We start from the raw sequence: 15,000 nt of genomic DNA, 5'->3' as shown, positions 1-15,000 counted from the left end.
TGTTCTGTGTGTGTTCTGTGTGTGTTCTCTGTGTGTGTTCTATGTGTGTTCTGTGTGTGTTCTCTGTGTGTTCTGTGTGTGTTCTCTGTGTGTTCTGTGTGTGTTCTCTGTGTGTTCTGTGTGTGTTCTGTGTGTGTTCTGTGTGTAGTAGGAGTCTGGGGGCGTGGCCAGGAGGTCAGCAGAGCTGGAGGGTGCGCCGGGGCCCCTGGACCTCCAAGCTTTAGAACACGACACAACAGCCACACATCACACTCTCCACACAATACACAATCCACACAACACACTCTCCACACAACACACTCTCCACACAACACACAATCCACACAACACACTCTCCATGCAACACACTATCCACACAACACACTCTCCACACAACACACAATCCACACAACACACTCTCCATGCAACACACTATCCACACAACACACTCTCCACACTACACACTCTCCAAACAACACACTATCCACACAACACACAATCCACACAACACACTCTCCACACAACACACTCTCCACATAACACACTCTCCACATAACACACTCTCCACACAACACACAATCCACACAACACACTCTCCATGCAACACACTATCCACACAACACACTCTCCACATTACACACTCTCCAAACAACACACTATCCACACAACACACAATCCACACAACACACTCTCCACACAACACACTCTCCACATAACACACTCTCCACACAACACACAATCCACACAACACACTCTCCACACTACACACCACACAACACACTATCCACACAACACACTATCCACACAACACACAATCCACACAACACACTCTCCACACTACACACTCTCCACACCACACAATCCACACAACACACTCTCCACACAACACACTCTCCACACAACACACTCTCCACACAACACACTATCCACATAACACACTATCCACACAACACACTCTCCACACAACACACTATCCACACAACACACAATCCACACAACACACTATCCACACAACACACTCTCCACACAACCCCTCACTGCGCTGCTAACAGAACAGACATTCCACATCCCAGCCTTGACCTTTGTGTTACTTTTCCTTTATTCGTTTGTTGCGTGAAGAATAAATCCCTTTAAATTCCTTCCCTTTAATTTGGGCGTGGCGTGTTTCTCCCTCCCTGTTGCGGCTCTTCTAAGCTGTGCTGTAACAGTATTGGGTTGCGATTAAAGAAGCACTAGAGTAAATAAAGGACTAGATGATTTTCAGGCCTGAGCAGCCATTTTGTCCCCGTGACGAGATTGCTCCTCGCTCCCAGGGAGCTGTGCTGGCAGTGCAGCAGGTTGACAGACAGAGCCCCTGCCAGAGCAGGCTTTGTCTCAGGGTGTGATCGGCGCGCTGAAGGTTCTCTGGATGCCAGCCCATGTCCCAACAGTGTGATCTTAATATGTCGTGTTCCAAAGCCTTTTCCACCATTAAAGTGCAGAGTGAAAAGATTGCTTCTGGACTAGGGTTCTGTGATTTTGCAACAGGTTAAACTTCTCACTATCCACGATGCATCATATCCTTCAGACTGGGCTTGAGTTCTACCAGAAGCACGTTCCAGGGAGTGATGTCAGTTCACAGGGTGAGGTGTACTGAACCTTCAACATGGGTTCCGCTTCACATCCCACCATAACGAGGGGAAACAACACTGTCAGCCTGCTCTGTAATAACTGCAATATTACTGTCATATAACTATATTCACTGTGATATTATTGAAATTACCGCAATATTACTATACGCTAACTAATTCCTGTGATATAACTAATATTACTAATTACTGTGATGTTAATGTGATATAGCTGTAATTACTGTGATATTGCTGTGTTATAACTGGTATTACTGTGACCTCACTGTGATATAACTGTAATTACTGTGATATTACTGTAATTACTCCATTGTTCAAAATCAGAAACGAAAAAACAACAATGGCATTTTGAAAAAATGCATTCGAACCGACCTCCATTCAGCCATGTGGCTGCACTTTGACAGGAGAGACCCTGAAAGAGAGACCCTGAAGGAGAGACCCCTGAAGGAGCCTACTCCCTCACACCGTCCCTGTTCAAGCACGCCATCTGAAGGGGTGTAATTACCGGGGAAATGTGTCCGTACAGGGAAGGAGAGCGTCGTATCTGAACAGAGACGGGGGCCTCCGGAGGCAGAGCTGTGAACGCGCCCGTTTAGAGAGAGGATGCTGCGTCCTTTCAGAGGCCCTCCATCTTTGATCTCCCCTCCCTGCCGAGCGAGCTGCTCCCACGCCGCGCCCCCCGAGGTTAGAGGTGGCGCGCCGGAGCTGTTAGTGAGGAGCTAGTTGACAGACGCTCACTTGCACACACACAGCACACAGACACATGCTTCATTTCAGTATGTGTGTGCGTGCGTACAGTATGTGTGTGTGTGTGTGTGTGTGTCTGTGTTTATACGGCTCCACAGTCGGTTCAACAACTTTAAAGCTGTCATGTGACAAAGTACAGGCCTAATTACAGCCTAATGTAATCCATGTACAGTGTGTGTGTGATGCTACAGTCATATTTAGTATGTGTTACCTAATTTTCAAATAGGTACGTTTGAAATGTTAATCGTACTCAGGACTTTAAAAGATGTCCCAGGCCATGATAGAAGGCCACTTCTACGAGATGACCTCTGACCTTTGGAGCTCTTGATCACACTGTTTTTGGAATTCAACCCTGGTTTCAGAGAAGAGAGACTCAATAAGTTATGATTATGACTTGCATTCCTGAAATGCCGAATCAATCTTGCTCATCTGTGATACATGTTACTGTAGCACACACACACACACAAAAATTATGCAAAAATATGAAAATGACGAGTAATAAGGAAAATGTCAAGTGGGATTACTTCATAGTGTCTTAGTCAGAGTTGACTATGTTATGGTTTAGGAGACATTCATGCATGCCACATAGCATCATAGCAACCACAGCCTCAATTTATTTTCATTCCCTTCTGAAATACAACTTTCATCTTTCATCAGACTCACTTTCACAGCAGTACACCCCGACACGGAACAACGGCCAGAATAGCTTTTACACTCTAACATGGTGTGGAAATTGGATAATGGGCCATTTTTCCCCAACTTATTTTGCAAGACGTATCTATCAATTCGGCCTCGTAGTTTTGAAAGGCAGACCCATAACACGATCCATAAAAGCCATAATAAAATATAGGCCAATTGTGTGATTCAGCACGAATTGCTGAGAGTGACAATCAGACCGCGTCATTTTACGCATTATCACCGTGGTGTTGTTATAAGTGATAGGCTACATGGAATCAATATTGTAGACCTATGTGAAAATAATGTTTTTTTCGGCGAGTGCGGAACCATCGACAGACGAAAGGGTTCTAGTCGCTGTCGGAGTGAACGGCAGAACCTTCTATGAATTATTGATGTCTGCAACCCTGCGCTGTGAGCGCGCGCGAGGGCGCACCGGTGTCATTCGCTCCTGCCTATCGTAGCGAACGGTCGGCAGAGTTTTCGTCTTGTAGCTGGAATTTGGGGAGTGGAAATACCATTGGTACCTTATCAGCTTGCGTGCAGCACAGCGACTAAACTCCTCTTGACATTCTACTTTGGCGGTCAGTCACTGATCGAAGGAGGAGAAGCGAACAGCGAAGAGGCAGAGCGAAGGACTCTGGCTCCGGACTCCGTTACGCGGCGCTTTGCTTGGGGCTCATTTATTGCCCTCGAAGTACGATTCTGTCCACTTTGATTTTAGAATTAGCCTGACGGTAGCCGGTTAATGACAGCGAGCGGGCAGTGCTGTGCCATTTTAACGACCGGATTTTCTTTTTTAGTTATTGATGAGTTATTGTTCTACTACTCATTTGGATTATTATTTTCTGGGAAATGGCAAGTTTGTAGTGACTGAAACAGCACTTGCGGAGAAGAGAGGAATCCGTAGTTGAATCGCGCAGGATGCTGGCGACCTGAAGAATTCAAATCTTTTAGAATTTGAGAAATTTATTGTTTTGCTTTACTTAGGCTATAAGCGAGAGGGAATAAGGGATTTTTTTCTCTTCAGTTTTGCTATAGATGTATGCATTCCACAACCCAACGATGCATTGTGGAGTTCTATTGTTCTTTTTCACCGAAATCATCTTTGTTGTTTCATTGACTCTCAGTGGTAAGTGGCAACTGAGATACATAATATTACGTAACAGGTTGACAATTCGTTATTTGTTATTCGTTTGGCTAAATTTGTCAGCAAGCACGCACGCACTCACCTGTTTTTGGCTTCGCTTTGTGACACTGTCTCGTGAGCTTTGGTTTGCGCATCTGTGTGTGACACGCTCTGCATTCAAAAGTCTGCTCATCAAGACAGCGGTTTCATTTGTTGCATTTTCCTCGGGTTTCGTTCGCGGAGTCATTATCAATGACAAGCCAAGCAAATACATCCAAGCAAGCATGTTATTGCTTAAGTCATTATCACATGGGCTTGGTTAAGGAGACAACAGGTAGGCTATATGACAGGGTTATTTGCTACAGACCCAGACCCTTTTCAATCAATAATAAGGTTTATGAGTAGCATAACATAGCCTACTGTCTACAGGTATATTTCGTTTTTCCACATGGAAAAAACGCAGTGGTATTTTACATAAATGATATGGGGTGTTTCATCGAGGAGTGGCTGAACCATATCAAAATTCTCAAAAGAGGATAACCCACCCATACACAAATGCACGCGCGCACACGCGCACACACACGTACACACACGTACACACACAAACACACACACACACACACACACACACACACACACACACACACACACACACACACACACACACCTGCAACACCGTCACTAGTTTTCTGTAAACTCTTTCAGAATGCCATTGCTCTCATCGGCCCTCTCTCTTGGTTTGCAGATAAATGCGGAGATAGGATTGAAATAACGAGCGCAGACTATCTCACCTCGCCCCACTACCCGACCTCCTATCCGCCGTCACAACAATGCGTGTGGGTGATACAAGCCCCGGAGTCCAACCAGAAGATACTCATCAACTTCAACCCGCATTTTGATCTGGAAGACAGGGAATGCAAGTAAGTGCGGCTGTTTTTTTATGGGTCAGAGGGATGTAGTGATGAACTCTGCCACCTATTGGTCATGAAATTGTTCATCTTCCTCCTGGTCTATTGGAAATTAGGGGTTAGGAAATCCTTCCTCCTGGTGTATTGGAGATTAGGGTTTAGGAAATCCACATTTGTTTTTAACAGGTGTTGGTTTTAATTTTTGATGAGTCATGATGTCACATTCATGGATCTGAAACAGTAATTTTCTATTGTCTGACTCCCTATTAATGAGAGGTGACTATCACACACACACGCGCGCCCGCGCACACACACACACACACACACACACACACCAAATCGTATGGCAAGCATGCTCACAAAAGCCATGTGTTCACAAACGTCCATAAATAAGCCAATCTTTATTATTGTGCGAGTTTTAAATGCTCCATAAACACCCCGTGTAAATCATGTTTGGCTGACTAGCGCTGTCTAGCAGATGGGGTCCCTGAATACTATTGGATAGAGTTTCTGCACCAAGGGACCTATAAAACACTGGCAGTCCTTAGCATGACATGACATTTAGCCTACTATAGACTCCATCTTTCAGATTTAAAAAAAAAGTTGTACCATAGTACAACAGTAGTACCAAATAAGGCTTCTTCATTTTATTCCTCTAGATTTACCATTTTAGGCAGTGGAGAACCTATTCTAATGGCTCTTTGTTAAAACACATCCAAACGGTTCTACAAGAAGTGACAGCATAGACTCTATACGCCTACAGAAAGCATGTATTGGATTCATTTTGGAGTGTGTATCCTATATCCTGGAGTGAACAGTTTGGCTGTTTGCTGTTCGTTCATGATTTTGCTCCATCTATTTCATGATTTGTTGTCAGAATGTATACTGGGCGATGGTTGGGGGTGTAGCTCATAGTTAAAGTTTGGCAGAAGTGAATGTTGTTTTTGGGTCGGAGTCGTTTGGAATACACCAGGCCACAACTCCACTTAAGGTTTCCAAAAGAAATTTGAGACGTTTTCCCTGTCATCAACAACGCTTGACCACAAGCAAACTCCAAAAACATGATGCATTGAATATTCTGAATAAATTCATAATTGAAACCAGTTGGGAGTAGTGAAATTGGCCTCTTGTAGTGCCTACTAATAGAGGGCATATTCGCATGATGTACCGTACACAGACGTTTGTTGGTCCAACGTCATCCCAACGTTGAAACTGCCAACCCGCAGCTTGAACGTTGTGCAAATGTCTTCACAAATGTGAGAGGAGAGGATGTCATAGCTCCCTACTCCTAATTCAATTAGAGGCCGGACGGACTGCACATGTCCAGCTCTGTCATGAAACATGGCTGCAATTAACTAACCAAACAAAGCGTACAGCGTCCACTCGTAAAACCAGCCAGGGCCCATTCGCCTCCAACAGGTCTGCTACAAAGGTCTGCTTCCTCAGTCTATAATTATGTTTCTGAAATACAACATGTTTATGAATGTATAGAGGCTATGGTGATGGGCTTTTCTTTTAGTTTTTGGTGGGGTGTCATGGCCTTAAAGATAGGGAAGGTCAGAGGGGGGGAATGTTGGCAGAACATTCTTGAACGTTCCCTTTGAAAGCAAAGGCGTAAACTGACAACTTTACGTTCCCATAATGGACGTTGATGTAGATAATATCAATGAGGATAATCTGTGGTCACTCTAGGATCCGTTCGCCATGCCTACATGGGAACTGTGGAGCAATATTAAAGACAAGGACAGTCTCCTTTCTCACAGCCACAGTGAGATAAGCATGACCAACAATACATAGGTTCCCCTTCAAATACAGAAGTTGAAACAGACGCCGGTTCAAAGTTTGCAGATTGGTCAAAGAGTCATGGGTTATCTTTTTACAGTAGGCTATAGGCTACATTGTTGAAACTCTCACTGAATTTCAATGCATGCTTCCTCACTGATTCCCTCTCTGTCTGTGAGAAGAATCTCCCACGTTTTATACTGTGATGTTGTTGCTACTTTCTACTCATATGAAGTGTCTCTGAACTAACTTCTATGGCATGACATACTTTTACCTTACAAGTGGAACACACACGCACGCACACACACACACACACACACACACACACACACACACACACACACACACCGTACAGACACACCCACTCACACACACACACACAGACTATAAAATCAACATTTTTGAAATGGAATAATGTCTTATAAACTTCAATAATACGTTATAGCATGACTTTGTGAGCTTTAAGTAAAGTGACAGCACTGTATAAGGTTATTAGCAATTGTATACAGTATAACACAATTATGAATGTTTGTCTTATACTTTACTTACAGCCAACAAATACTGCTCACAATATCTCTTAATTGTGTTATAGTATTATACAATTGCTGTCACTTAACTTAAAGCTCACAAAGTCATGCTATAGAGTATTATTGATTTCTATAAGACATTAAATCATTTCAGAAACGTATTTTATAATCTGTTAGGATACGCTAGAGTGGTTCTGTATGTGTATTTATAAATGACTAATGTTTGGTAATTATAGTGTGCATGGAATGGAGGTATAACACAATACAGTATATCTACCCCTTATAATCATTTATAAACCTTGTTATAAGGCGCCATGCATGACTAGAAACATTTATAACAAGTTTTATAAGGCTTTATAAGTGCATTATGAATGTGCTTATGATGCTTTGTAAACATGACCTTCATAGAAAGTGTTACTGAGAGGGACAAACAGAGACTCAAACAGAGTGAGAGAGAAAAAGAGAGAGGTGATTGGATTGAAAGACGCGAGGGGGAGGGAGATTACGTTTTGGCTGGATTAACTGTCCCCCTGTGAGGCTTCGCGATCGCTAGCTGCCAAAGTATTTCCTCCCAGGGAGGGACCCAGTCACAGGACTAACATCTCGCTGGTCCTACCACTCTCAATCAAACAAACACAAATAGCTCATTGAATTGCTATCTATGGTTGCCTAGCCTTTGGGAAATTATCAAAGGAGATACTGTACAATGTTTTTTTCAATTCCTAAGGCGCCTTCGATAGCAGTGGGTTTATTTAGCTGTAATCGTTTTCCTTGAAATAGTTTTATTAGACAGGATGAGGAGTGGCTGAGGAGACCGAGGCTACAGATCTGAATGAGGCAAAAGTGCGATTTGAACCCATGTCCCTATAAGTGACTCTGTAGGATGAACCCAGTGGCACCACCATTACACTGGACTTTTGTTTGCGTGATACACCGGCATTGCTGATGCATTCAAAATGTTGGAGCTCCCAAAAACTGCAGACAAGGCAGTGGTCAGCGTGGGATCATTTTGTTAAGACCCTGGGTCAGCATGTGGCAATTTTGTTGTTGTCCACTGTGTTATAAAGGACACAAACATGCATATCTGAAATATTCCCCAAAGTCATCCCCTGTCATGCGGTTTCAGCCCAACTTAGTGCCAGCTAGGCCTACACCAATGTTTGCACTCTCTAAAGTTTCAGCAGAAGCAGAATAGTTGTCTTTGTCAAACTGCTTGTGTTATGCTGTCACAGCTGTAGCTCTTATACAAGGTCTAAATGCTTTCAAAACAAGCCAGGGTTCATTTGTGGTTGGCCACTAATGAGACTAATTTTAAGGGATTCAACACTGACCATAATCTCATTTGTTAGTGTGAAACTATGGTCCAATTCCCTTAATTTCACACTTTGAAGTGGACAGGAAACATATGTGGATGTGAATGTATTTCACTATCTCTTATCTTAATCTTCACTGTTTGTTCTTCATTCACTTTGTTTTCCATTACCTTATTTATTTTCAAATGGCTTGAGAACTACTTTTAAAAACAGTTAAATATAAACCATCTTTCTGTATGCCAAAAGAACAACAAAGTGCCTATTGTTCCTTGAACCCTGTTGAATGTTATATTTATAGGCTTCATATTGCATTAGTTTTACCATAAATGACTATCTATGACTAGAAAATGACAAAAAAAAATCTATCTGACTTTCTCCAGCTCCAGGCTTATGAGGCAGATGACAGAGCTGAGGTTCTAGGGTCTGTGGTGGAGGGATATTAGAAAGAACTGAGGTTCTATGGTCTGTGGTGGAAGGATATTAGAAAGACCTTAGGTTCTAGGATCCATGGTGGAGGGATATTAGAAAGAGCTGAGGTTCTAGGGTCTGTGGTGGAGGAATATTAGAAAGAGCTGAGGTTCTATGGTCTGTGGTGGAGGGATATTAGAAAGACCTGAGGTTCTAGGGTCTGTGGTGGAGGGATATTAGAAAGCCACAGGGTACAATGGCTGGTCAGCATGATCAAACGCATAGTGACATCTTTAAAAGAAGAGCCTCTGTATGTTATTAGCTGTCATGTTCCGCAGGGGAATTGATCTCTTCTCACAAGTCATCCTTAATTTCTTCACGCTTTCGCTCTTTCTTTCATTGTTTTCACCTCTCTCCCTCTCTCACGATCTCATTCATTATTATGCCTGTTTTTTTCCCTTCTCTTCCTCTTTCACACATTCTGTTCTGTTTCTTTTTTTAAAAAAATCTCATCTTTCTTCTCACTGTTCCTCAATTTACTTTCACATGTAATCTCAACTTCTCTCCCTCTCTCTCTCTTTACCTCTTTCTCTCACTCTTATCTCTCTCCATCTCTCTCTTACTTCCTCATCTGAGGGTAGCCCTCCCTTCCGGCTGCTTGCTCCATCGGAGCAGAGAGCACACACAGCAGTTTAGACTCACCGCGACACACCAGCCATTTACAACAAGATCTTAGCTGGTGACCCATTTCTGAACCTATTAGAAGTCTATTAGAAGTTACAGTACAGCAGGTAATGCTGACTTAGACACGCACCCTTTGGATACACAGCCCATCGACAACAGGGCCTTGTATTGTTTAAAAAGAAGACTTTCTCCAGACGATATTTGTCTTATACTGCAAATATTTACTTGAGTGAGAGGGAAATTGAATCATCCTCTCCTTTCACTTGTGAAAGAGAACGGCCATTGTTTGGATGTATTCTTCTAAACAAGTGCGGTCACTTACCCCTTTCACCATATGAAGCACTGTGGCGCTGTTTATTCTCTCTCTCTCTCTCTCTCTCTCGCACACACACATACACACACGCAAACACACACACACACACACACACACACACACTCACACACACACAATCTTTCTCTCTCTCTCTCTCTCTCTCGCACACATAGACAACAGCAAACCTGGAGGAGCAGGCGAGATATGCAAACCAAGTGCCCTTGAGAAATTATGTCCCTCGTGGCTTCCCCTACTGATGAGCGAGCTGCACAGTCAAACAAAAACACATGTCAGATTAGGGCCCAACGAGCAGATTAACGAGGAGTTAAGGAGTTTGGAGCCGGTCAGAGGCAGCGACATCACTCTCTCCCGCGCAGCTGGCACCCCAGGTTTACTGACTCCTCTCATCGCCAGATGGCTTCAAAGCAAAGGTCACGCGGCCTTGCGAGCGCTCTGGTAACCTCCACCGTTGTGTACCGGAGCTCTGCGCGTCGTCCAGGGAGCTGGAGATTGTTCTCTTGCAGGCCTGGATCGAAACGCTATTTGAAAGACTTTCAGCCCCCCCTCAGGGTAAACGCTAAGCAATTAGAAAAAGACGCTTGCTGTTCAACGTCTCAAAACATCTGCTGGTGCACGTTGTTGTGCGCAGTGTCCGTGAACGTGAATGTGAGTGTTGCTTTCCTGAACTCACAAACAATGAGGACAACACACACAGACCGACGTCAACGAACGCCCTCGCCACATAAACAGCCCTGTTCCCCTCACAGCTCTCTTGTGGTGGAGTTTGGACTTGCTGCGTGAATGATATCATTTGAACCAGCGTTTTAGTGATGGCACTTACAATGGTAGCAGACAAGACACTCCAGAGGGGCCTAACATAGTGGACAGTGACCAAACAGTGGACACAGCAAAAGGTTTGGGTGTGAAGACTGATTGAGTGAGCACGTCATCGTGTGGTGGACCCAGATAGCAAGCGAATGTGTAATGATTCTGGGCCATATATGGGCCGGAACTAAGCCACAAGGGCCAGATCTGGCCTGTATATGGCCCAGATCCGCTTGCTATCTGGGTCAAGGAATTTACTGTATGAGTCAACCCTCACTCAATGATGACATTAACATACTACGGCTGCAGTGACAACGGGATCATTAACAGGTGTATGCGCAGTATAACTATAAAACACAGATGGAGTGTCTGATCCATATTTTTCAGGGAAACTTTTCACTGACACCTTTGCTGTCATGCTTGTAAAACGTTCTCTCTCTGTAGAGGTTGGTTAACTCAACTCAACTCAAACTTTATTTATAAAGCACATTAAAAGACTACAATCGACCAAAGTGCTGTACAGGTAGGTGAAAAACAAATGACAACAAAACACACAACCATATACGCAAACACAGCAATACCCACAAAGACAACAACACACACACACACACACACAAAACAACAACAACAGCCTGGGAGTCATGCTCAACTGGAATTGAAGGCCAGGGAGAAAAAGTGCGTCTTCAATAAAGATTTAAAAACGTTGAGGGTCTGGGTGGATCTGATGTTGAGGGGCGAGCTGTTCCAGAGCCTAGGGGCAGCCGCCGCAACGGCTCGGTCACCTCTGGTCTTGAGCCTGCTCCTGGGCATGATTAAAACTAGTGTGTGTGTCTGACAATTAGGCGACCTGTTTCTTGTAAACAGCTTTCTCCACCGCGCGCTTCGCTGAGCATGACCCCTAGTTTAGGAGGTGACTCCCGAATGGATCCCAGAAACGGACCCTGGAATGTAAGGGGTCATGTTGCTCTTCTGCTCGGGGTCAGGGAGGGGTCACAGGTCAGCCAGACGCTGTCTCCAGCTCCACTGAGCCTCTATCACCTAAGCATGGCAGGCAGGAAACCCATCCCCTTTTTGATCCAAAATGGCCACCCAGTGACCGCAGCACAATAACTCTATGTGTTGCTGGCGCTGTGGCACAGATGAATCTCCCCTCCCTCCCTCCCTCCCTCCGACCACCATCCTCTCAGGGTGACCTCCCAGGCCGTCGGGAACCATAGAGACAGCTTTGTTCGTCACGGGGATGGCCGGAGGGGTGGAGTCTCGGGAGTCTGGCTGCTCCAATTGGCCGCTGATACGATCTTGGGTCTGACTCTCTCTACATCATGTAATCTGGGTCCGGACGGTGGTTATCACCAGTGATGCAAATCTGGTATCAAAACAGAACAAGGGTTTGACTGAGGAGCAGCTCTGTTCTGGGAATATGAAGGTCGTGATGTGGCTGACCGGTCACGGGTGTGTGAGCGGGCTGGGGGTCAGCCTGTTAGGAGAGAATGTGTGTGTGTTTGTGTATGAGTGCGTGTGGTATGGGCATGGGTGTTTGTGTATGTGTGTGTGTGTGTGTGTGAGTGTGTGTGAGTGAGTGTGTGTGTGCGTGTGTGTGTTTGTGTATGAGTGTGTGTGGTATGGGTGTTTGTGTGTGTGTGCGTGTGTGTTTGTGTATGAGTGGGTGTGGTATGGGTGTTTGTTTGTGTGTGTGCGTGTGTGTGTTTGTGTATGAGTGTGTGTGGTATGGGCATGGGTGTTTGTGTGTGTGTGTGTGTGTCTGTGTGTCTGTGTGTGTGCGCGTGAACCAGTGCAATCCATAGTTACATAAATCTAGCATGCATCCTAATAGTCTGAACCACACATGATTTCATGCTGTCCGTGTGAGGAAAGGAAATAAGAGTCCATCCTCTCCCTGAGTCCCGGGAGCTTCCAGACACGGAGCGCAGCCCCGAGACAAAGTGGCGTCTCGGACGTCACCAAACCGAACAGCAGACAGAACCCCGTTAGAGACAGTGTTGTCCTTGCAGATTGAAAGACCACTTAACGCTTTCCCTTCGCTCCTGCCCTCGTCCCCACCTCACTTCCCCGTCTGTCAGAAGAGCTGATGACAGGACATTACCATAGGAACAGCCGGGGGGGGGGGCTTAGTGTGACGGCCTGTTAATTAAAGGCATATGTTTGGGAGACGTCAGAGGGGTCCTCCTGAGGTAAGCCCCCTCAGGCCCTGTGAGCGGAGATAAACTAGTCTGAGCACTCGGTACGAACACAAACTCATGTCAGAACCTGAGGTTTAAGTGACGGCGTGTTTGATGGTTTCCCTCGACTCACGTTAAGGTGTGGAGATATGGATGAAGTGTACTTTGACAAGGGGGCCTGTTCCCCTCCCGTCTCTCCCAGGTGTGAAACGCTGTCCGTTCTCAGGAATGTGTTTTGAGCGAACACCTCTCACGCTGTTTGTTCAACCTCAAGGCCAAGCCGGTTGGGGCGTCGGGGTTGGTGACGCATTTCTTTGTGGTTGTTGGTTCTAGTTTCTGACAAATCTACTGTAGCTAAAGCTGGAAAAACTAAAATTGACAAGCCTTGAAGTAGCGCACATTCACACGAAAGCCAAAATACTTTGGCGGTGAATTTGAAAGACGGGCGCTCCCTCTCATTTTGATACACCCTTACAACTTAAAAAGAACATTTTGTGCGTGAGAATGGAACTGTACATATTGCTCATTTATACAGCAATGCTAGATAGAGCTATTGATCAAAATATTGTACTTCTGTGAAATTGCTATAATGGATACAGGGTACAGTAGATAGTGTAGATACATAGTATCCAGTAAAATGCCACTACAACAGCTAGATATAGATAGATAGTATGCAGCTTAAGTCATTACTACAGTGTTGTATTGTAGATACACAATATCCAGTAAAGCTACTACTAGAACAGTTTAGTCTAGATAGATAGATAGTATCTGTCAGTAAAACTTTATGACGACTATATAAGTCTGGACTGGCCTCTGGCCTGAATAAATCTGTCCTTAATGGGCTTAGAGAAGCCAGGAAACAGTTCCTCCTCATCCTCTTTGTCTCCTTAATTTCCCTGCAGGATTGACTGTGGGGGCCTTTCCTCTGCTTCGCTTCAGAGGAGAGAGGGATGATGGGGGGGGGGGGGGATCCAAGCGATGGATGGAGTCGCTCATCCATTGGCTGTTTGGCACAATTTGACTGCAAATGGAGCGAAGTGTGTGTGTGTGTGTGTGTGTGTGTGTGTGTGTGTGTGTGTGTGTGTGTGTGTGAGAGAGAGAGATATAGAGAGAGTGTGTGTGTGTGTGTGTGTGTGTGTGTGTGTGTGTGAGAGAGAGAGATATAGAGAGAGTGTGTTTGTGTATGTGTGTGAGAGAGAGAGAGAGAGAGAGAGAGAGTGTGTGTGTCTGTGTGTGTGAGAGAGAGAGAGAGAAAGTGAGAAAGTGTGTGTGTGTATGTGAGAGAGAGAGAGAGAGTGTGTGTGTGTGTGTGTGTGTGTGTATGTGTGCGTGTGCGTGTGTGTGTGTGTGTGTGTGTGTGTGTGTGTGTGTGTGTGTGTGTGTGTGTGTGTGTGTGTGTGTGTGTGTGTGTGTGTGAGAGAGAGCGAGGTGTGGGAGGTATGAGAGAGGGAAGGGCTGGTGGACCAGCAGGGGGTACGTTAGTGTTGCATTCTCCTCAAACACACACCATCTGTGGGGGGGTTTCTAATTTTAGGTGCTGGAGGGGAGTGGCGAGGAGTGTGCGTGTGTGCGCGCGTGTGTGTACGTGAGAGAGAGAGAGAGAGAGAGAGAGAGAGAGAGAGATTCTCCTATGGGTGTGTTTACCTCGACTCAAACGTTGAATAGGCTTGTATCTGGGATCTTAACTGCAGCCTATCCTGAGTCCTGTAACCTGGAGAAGTGTGTGTGTGTGTGTGTGTGTGTGTGTATGCATGCGTGACTGTGTGTGTGTGTGTGTGTGTGTCTGTGCGTTAATGTGGGAGTGTGTGTGTGTGTGTGTCTGTGTGTTAGTGTGTGAGTGTGTGTGTGCGTGTGTGCGTTAGTGCGTGAGTGTGTGTGTGTGTGTGTGTGTGCGCGTTAGTGCGT

At 45.1% G+C, this 15,000-nt stretch overlaps 1 protein-coding gene across 1 annotated transcript in view; it reads left to right on the top strand.

Annotated features, from left to right (window-relative positions):
- Nucleotides 1-3,468: 3,468 nt before the first annotated feature.
- LOC311315891 (neuropilin-1a-like) overlaps nucleotides 3,469-15,000 on the top strand; it is a 47,541-nt gene continuing 36,009 nt past the window's right edge. Inside the window, exons 1-2 of the mRNA XM_084446600.1 lie at nucleotides 3,469-4,158; nucleotides 4,901-5,075. Coding sequence (XP_084302726.1) covers nucleotides 4,068-4,158; nucleotides 4,901-5,075 — 266 coding nt within the window. The 5' untranslated portion in view covers nucleotides 3,469-4,067. The remainder of the gene's footprint in view (nucleotides 4,159-4,900; nucleotides 5,076-15,000) is intronic.

Source organism: Borostomias antarcticus, assembly GCF_949987555.1.
Source record: "Borostomias antarcticus genome assembly, chromosome: 12".
NCBI classification, from domain to species: Eukaryota; Metazoa; Chordata; class Actinopteri; order Stomiiformes; family Stomiidae; genus Borostomias; species Borostomias antarcticus.
This window is presented reverse-complemented; position numbering and strand designations above follow the sequence as displayed.